Raw genomic sequence first — 7,842 nt, 5'->3', positions numbered from 1 at the left:
AACCTGCCAAGACTGAATCAGGAAGAAATAGAAAATATGAATAGACCAATCACAAGCACTGAAGTTGAAACTGTGATAAAAAATCTTCCAACAAACAAAAGCCCAGGACCAGATGGCTTCACAGGCGAATTCTATCAAGCCTTTAGAGAAGAGCTAACACCTATCCTTCTCAAACTCTTCCAAAATATAGCAGAGGGAGGAACACTCCCAAACTCATTCTACGAGGCCACCATCACCTTGATACCAAAACCAGACAAGGATGTCACAAAAAAAGAAAACTACAGGCCAATATCACTGATGAACATAGGTGCCAAAATCCTCAACAAAATACTAGCAAACAGAATCCAACAGCACATTAAAAGGATCATACACCATGATCAAGTGGGGTTTATCTCAGGAATGCAGGGATTCTTCAATATAGGCAAAGCAATCAATGTGATACATCATATTAATAAATTGAAGGAGAAAAACCATATGATCATCTCAATAGATGCAGAGAAAGCTTTCGACAAAATTCAACACCCACTTATGATAAAAACCCTCCAGAAAGTAGGCATAGAGGGAACTTTCCTCAACATAATAAAGGCCATATATGACAAACCCATAACCAACATCGTCCTCAATGGTGAAAAACTGAAACCATTTCCACTAAGATCAGGAACAAGATAAGGCTCCCCACTCTCACCACTGTTATTCAACATAGTTTTGGAAGTTTTAGCCACAGCCATCAGAGAAGAAAAAGAAATAAAAGGAACCCAAATTGGAAAAGACGAAATAAAGCTGTCACTGTTTGCAGATGACATGGTACTATACATAGAGAATCCTAAAGATGCTACGAGAAAACTACTAGAGCTAATCAATGAATTGGTAAAGTAGCAGAACACAAAATTAATGCACAGAAATCTCTGGCATTCCTATACACTAATAATGAAAAACCTGAAAGTGAAATTAAGAAAACACTCCAATTTACCATTGTAACAAAAAGAATAAAATATCTAGGAATAAACCTACCTAAGGAGACAAAAGACCTGTATGCAGAAAATTATAAGACACTGATGAAAGAAATTAAAGATGATACAAATAGATGGAGAGGTATACCATGTTCTTGGATTGGAAGAATCAACATTGTGAAAATGACTCTACTACCCAAAGCAATCTACAGATTCAGTGCAATCCCTATCAAATTACCACTGCCATTTTTCACAGAATCAGAACAAAAAAAATTCACAATTTGTATAGAAACACAGAAGACCCCAAATAGCCAAAGCAATCTTGAGAAAGAAAAATGGAGCTGGAAGAATCAGGCCCCCTGACTTCAGACTATACTACAAAGCTACAGTAATCAAGACAGTATGGGGCTTCCCTGGTGGCGTAGTGGTTGAGAGTCCGCCTGCCGATGCAGGGGACGCGGGTTCGTGCCCCGGTCTGGGAGGATCCCACATGCCGCGGAGCGGCTAGGCCCGTGAGCCATGGCTACTGGGCCTGCGCGTCCAGAGCCTGTGCTCCGCAACGGGAGAGGCCACAGCAGTGAGAAGCCCACGTAATGCAAAAAAAAAAAAAAAAAAAAAAAAAAAAAAAAAAGACAGTATGGTACTGGCACAAAAACAGAAATATAGATCAATGGAACAGGACAGAAAGCCCAGAGATAAACCCATGCACATATGGTCACCTTATCTTTGATAAAGGAGGCAAGAATATATAGTGGAGAAAAGACAGCCTCTTCAATAAGTGGTGCTGGGAAAACTGGACAGCTACATGTAAAAGAATGAAATTAGAACACTCCCTAACACCATACACAAAAATAAACTCAAAATGGATTAAAGACCTAAATGTAAGGCCAGACACTATCAAACTCTTAGAGGAAAACATAGGCAGAACACTCTATGACATAAATCACAGCAAGATCTTTTTTGACCCACCTCCTAGAGAAATGGAAATAAAATATTTTTTGGTTTATTTACAAATAATTGTAAATAAACAAATGGGGGGCTTCCCTGGTGGCGCAGTGGTTGAGAGTCCGCTGGCTGATGCAGGGGACACGGGTTCATGACCCGGTCTGGGAAGATCCCACATGCCATGGAGCGGCTGGGCCCGTGAGCCATGGCCACTGAGCCTGCGCGTCCGGAGCCTGTGCTCCGCAACGGGAGAGGCCACAACAGTGAGAGGCCCGCGTACCACAAAAAGAAAACAACAACAAAAAAAACCAAATGGGACCTAATGAAACTTAAAAGCTTTTGCACAGCAAAGGAAACCATAAAGAAGATGAAAAGACAACCCTCAGAATGGGAGAAAATATTTGCAAATCAAGCAACTGACAAAGGAGTAATCTCCAAAATTTACAAGCAGCTCATGCAGCTCAATATCAAAAAAACAAACAACCCAATCAAAAAATGGGCAGAAGACCTAAACAGACATTTCTCCAAAGAAGATATACAGATTGCCAACAAACACATGAAAGAATGCTCAACATCATTAATCATTAGAGAAATGCAAATCAAAACTACAGTGAGATATCATCTCACACCGGTCAGAATGGCCATCATCAAAAAATCTACAAACAATAAATGATGGAGAGGGTGTGGAGAAAAGGGAACCCTCTTGCACTGTTGGTGGGAATGTAAATTGATACAGCCACTATGGAGAATAGTATGGAGGTTCCTTAAAAAACTAAAAATAGAACTACCATGTGACCCAGCAATCCCACTACTGGGCGTATTCCCTGAGAAAACTATAATTCAAAAAGAGTCATGTACCAAAATGGTCATTGCAGCTCTATTTACAATAGCCAGGATATGGAAGCAACCTAAGTGTCCATCAACAGATGAATGGATAAAGAAGATGTGGCACATATATACAATGGAATATTACTCAGCCATAAAAAGAAACGACATTGAGTTATTTGTAGTGAGGTGGATGGACCTAGAATCTGTCATACAGAGTGAAGTAAGCCAGAAAGAGAAAAACAAATACCGTATGCTAACACATATATATGGAATCAAAAAAAAAAAAAGAAAGAAAAAAAAATGGTCATGAAGAACCTAGGGGCAAGACCGGAATAAAGACACAGACCTACTAGAGAATGGACTTGAGGACACGGGGAGGGGGAAGGGTAAGCTGGGACAAAGTGAGAGAGTGGCATGGGCATATATATACACTACCAAATGTAAAACAGATAGCTAGTGGGAAGCAGCCGCATAGCACGGTGCTTTGTGACCACCTAGAGGGGAGTGACAGGGAGGGTGCTAGGGAGGGAGACACAAGAGTGAAGAGATATGGGGACATATGTATATGTATAACTGATTCACTTTGTTAGAAAGCAGAAACTAACACACCACTGTAAAGCAATTATACTCCAATAAAGATGTTAAAGAAAAAAAACAAACAAAAAAAACAAATTCAAGCTGGAAAGGTGAGGTTATTTGCCTAATTTTAAAGTGCAAACACAAAGACCTGTTGAACCATACACATTCTTTCAAACTGCACTCATGATGGAAAACACAAAAAGGGCAGTATTTCCAAAAAGCCACAGGCATATTGGCCATAATAATTTTCTGTTATAATAATTGTTCCTGTCTTTGGAGAACTTTCATTTTTTTTTAAAAGACAAGTAGCTTAAGAATGTTTTCAGGTGCTACAATTTGTGACAATCAAAACAGTCTTCTAATGGGTCCACAGCATTCAGAGATTCAAGCTCAAGGCTCTTTGGGGTTTGGCATGTAAAATAGTAATAGAAATGAAGTCTGGTTTAGAAGCAACTGTAATTATTTTCAGAATTTGCAGTCCCTTCAAATATTGCATGACATATACAACTGGGAAACCACCTTCTGTTGGCACTGTACTTGCTTCACCAGTGCATTTTTATCCTACAACCACTAAAACAGCACAGTAGGCAAATATACAGAAAACTGAAAACAAAGAAAAACAAAAACACAAAAAACACCTAAGTATCTTTAACATGCAACTTTAGTTAGTTACATTGAACATTCTAGAATAATATGCAAAAAAGGATGGTCTGCTTTTAAGGTTTTCCTTTGAAGATTTTTGGGCACCAGATATCACACACAGGCACGCATACACACGACACAATAATACTATAGCAGGTCAATGAGAAAGGCCGATACATTTTATACAGAGATTCATGTCATGTTAAGTCCCACGATGATAACGTTGGAAATTCACGTTGGATTCCTAGAACAAGGAACCAACATTCAGATACCAGGAAAAGGCAAGCCATGCACAGAGAGTTGAAACACGAGCCTAAACGAAGCCTCAAATACTCGGATGGGGGGCAGAGTTAGTCACCGTGTCAGGAAGTGTGGTTTAATCCACTGAAAGAATAAAGGATGGGATAAAATGGAAAAACAACGACCCCCCTTCCCCTTCCTTTACCCTAAAGGCAATAAATGGAACAAAGGTTAAAATAATGATGATAATGAGCACATGCCACATTTGTCTAGAGATTGGCAGGTCATGTGGTATTAAAGTTGCTAAAGGTACTTGCAGAAAAACCACAGTGCAAGTCATTAAGTGATGCTAGAAATGTTCCAACTGACCCAACCTTCTGGATACTTCCAGAGAACTTTATTTTTCATCCCGAAGTCACTGTATGGTGTTTTCCTAGTGCACGCAGAACACACACGTGTCTGCTTGGGCTTGGGGAGCCAGGCTCAGCCTTGAGATTCACATGCAGGGACTCTTACAAGAGCAACCAGGAAAACAGGTGACAGATGTGCAGCATGACCTTGTTCAAGCCGGGGAGGAGCGTCTCAGACCTGGGTACTCACTTCCTGGAGAAGCTCAGCCCTGGCAGAACCTCCGGAGGCTCTGGGCACACTGCAGAAAATGGAGGGCTGTATTTATGGGGTGTGAGGGGTTACCAGCCAACAGCTCAAGGCACAGCCTCCCTGAAGGTGGAAATGGGCATCACACAAACCACTCACAGCCAGGCCTTGTAACTACAGAATCTCTAACATTAAGTACAGGCACGATGGAGGTTGCGGGGACCTCTGGCGTTTGATTGACAGCGTAGGCATTTAACCTTCCACCCAAATTTCAGGTCAGATTTCCAGTCTCCACAAGAGACTGGTTCCACATACCGCCTTTCTCCTAGCTTTCAAAACGCAGGGGCTCATCCAAAACAAAGTGATAGATGGCCATTTCGCTGCTACACCAACCACTTTTGCAGTTCTATTTTGGTTAAAACAACCTTGCAGGGATAAACCACAAAAGGAGTCTGTAGCTGGGGGCTGCTATCAATCACATTCACAAGCCAACGCAGGTGACTGACCCTGACGTGGCAGGGTCCACTCAGTGGAACAAATCCACGTCAACAGCACACTGGCCGCAAGAAGATGCAGCACCACAAAAGGTGTCAGGGGATTTCAGCTGTTGTTTGTCCAGACATTATTTGTGGGAAAAGCCAGGGAGAAAAAGCCTTCTGACCATAATCATACTATCAGTAAAATCGGAATAAAAATAAAAGTGTCCCAGAGGACTTGTTAGAAAGCAACAAAGCCATTCTTAAACTTACATTTCTAATTTTTTTTTTTTTTTTTTTTGCCGTATGCGGGCCTCTCACTGCTGTGGCCTCTCCCGTTGCGGAGCACAGGCTTCGGATGCGCAGACTCAGCGGCCATGGCTCACGGGCCCAGCCTCTCCGCGGCATGTGGGATCTTCCCAGACCGGGGCACGAACCCGTGTCCCCTGCATCGGCAGGCAGACTCTCAACCACTGCGCCACCAGGGAAGCCCTACATTTCTAATATTTATGTTCTCCCAGGAACTTACTACATACACACAAACCACTGATATACTGTTGCCTTTTAAATCGTGTACTAAAATCCAAATTACTGGTGTGTACAAATAATGGACCAAAAGTACTGCCCAAAACACACCTGCCTTACACTATGTGGACCAAGTACCTGGGCTTTGACCAAAAAAAAAAGTATTTATGATAAAAATTGCAAACAAAAATTTTACAAAGCTTAGAATCAAAGTCAACATTTTGCCCAGATTTCTAACTGTTTGGTAAAATTCTAACATGGGTCATTAACGGTTCATGAGTGATTCTTGTTTGGACTTTCCGACTGAAAAGGTGCTTTGCACTTCTGACTTTCAAAACAAGCTGAATGTCCCGATGTGCTTTCTGTGCCCAAATTTAATTTTCGACAAACAGCAGTAATATTCCAAATATGATTGACTTGGGTCAGCACTCCTGCTGAACTGGAGAAAATTATTTAACCCCCGTCCCAATCCACAAAGAAAGGACTGCCAATGAAGTGTGTGTGTGTGTGTGTGTGTATATATATAGATCTGTGTGTGCATATATATAATACATGTATACACACAGATATAGATAGGTGTATGTGTGTGTGTGTGTGTGTATATATATATATATATATATATATATATATATATATATATATATCCAAAAAGGCAGAAACAAAAATATCAAACTAGGCTTGCATTGTGACAGCAGAATAAGAGAATGTTAAGAGTGAAGGGGAAGATTGATAAACTCTATTACAGTTTTAAATGACTCTGATACTAGCTTAACTTTTTTTTTGCCAAACTTGCCTGTAACTCCCCTCCAAACAGACTCCTTTTAAGAGGGAGGATTTCCTTACACAAAATGTTTTGTGTTCACATATACCTCTACTCTTCAGAACAAAACCAGTTCTGCTGGCAAACTGTGGGTTCGCAGCGACATTTAAGCACTCATTAAAATGGAAAGCAATCAAATCTTTAAGTCTACAAACTGCACATTTAATATATTTCCATAAATTTGGCAAAGTTCGTGATGACATCTAGAATGCTTTTGCCAAATCATAGACGTAAATATGGAAATCACCATCAAATTTGATGAAACAGACAGACGGTTTGGTCTCTACTTGATAGATGACCATGCCAGTCCTTTTAGAGCCATCTTCTTTGGTATGTTCCATTTGTTTGCCTACCAGGCTGTCCAGGACTTCTCGTGGTTGCCTTTCTGCTGGAGATGAATCAATTGAATCAGGAATAATGTGAAGGTCACCTTCTTTATAATCATCTAAGAGCTGGTACATGTACAAGACAGGATCTTCCACATAGGTGATGTAAAACCATGTGTTCATGATGGGCACACGTGCTAGGACCATTCCCCTCCACGCCTTTTTAGAGCCATTCTCCATCTCAAACATGTGGTCCACTGCTTTGCCAATCATTGTGTCGGCTAGGTGTGCATCACTGATTTGAGATGTTGCAACTCTTTCAGGGAGGATTTCAAGTGCACAAATTCTTTCATCTTTATTAAGTTCTAGTCCATAAACACAGTCAAATCCATCATATTTTATAAGATACAAAGAAGGATTTACAGGCACCTGGTCCAGAACGGTTCCTTCCCACTGGGTGATAGGGCTGTTCCCCTCTTTCCACCCATGCCGAATCCTGCAGCCTATGATGCTCCGCGGGGGCTGGGAAACAGGTGTGCTGGGCCCTACACTGCTCTGATGTTTTTTGTGGGACGTCCTTTTCTTCCTCTTGCTTGCAGATACACCAGCATGGCCTGCATCAGCTCTGGACCCCTGACCAGCTGTCTTCCCGAATGGAGTGTTCATTCATCTGTATTTACGTGACCAGCAGAGCTGCTGGAACGGGATGAACGTTCAGGATTCTCCAATTTGAAACTTTTCACGGAATTTCAATGTTCTTATTAATCCATCATCCAAGTGCCTCTTTTACAAGTTCAGCAAACATTTGAAATCATAAGGACTTTGCGGCAAGGCCACGAAGGCCAACGTCTGCGGGGCCGCGGAGGCCAACGTCCAGCGGCGCGCTCCCGCCCGGGCTACCCGCCCACTCTGGG

At 41.6% G+C, this 7,842-nt stretch overlaps 1 protein-coding gene across 1 annotated transcript; it reads right to left on the bottom strand.

Moving 5' to 3' along the window:
• Positions 1-6,805: 6,805 nt before the first annotated feature.
• Positions 6,806-7,594, bottom strand: LOC307061367 (spindlin-1-like; the record flags this gene model as incomplete). Its single annotated transcript, XM_079716479.1, has 1 exon — positions 6,806-7,594. The coding sequence occupies one exon, from the start codon at positions 7,592-7,594 to the stop codon at positions 6,806-6,808; it is 789 nt and encodes a 262-aa protein (XP_079572605.1).
• Positions 7,595-7,842: the final 248 nt, after the last annotated feature.

Source organism: Hyperoodon ampullatus (assembly GCF_949752795.1).
Source record: "Hyperoodon ampullatus genome assembly, chromosome: 12".
In the NCBI taxonomy this organism is placed as follows: domain Eukaryota; kingdom Metazoa; phylum Chordata; class Mammalia; order Artiodactyla; family Ziphiidae; genus Hyperoodon; species Hyperoodon ampullatus.
Note: the sequence above shows the minus strand (reverse complement) of the source record. Positions and strands in the feature narration are given on the sequence as shown.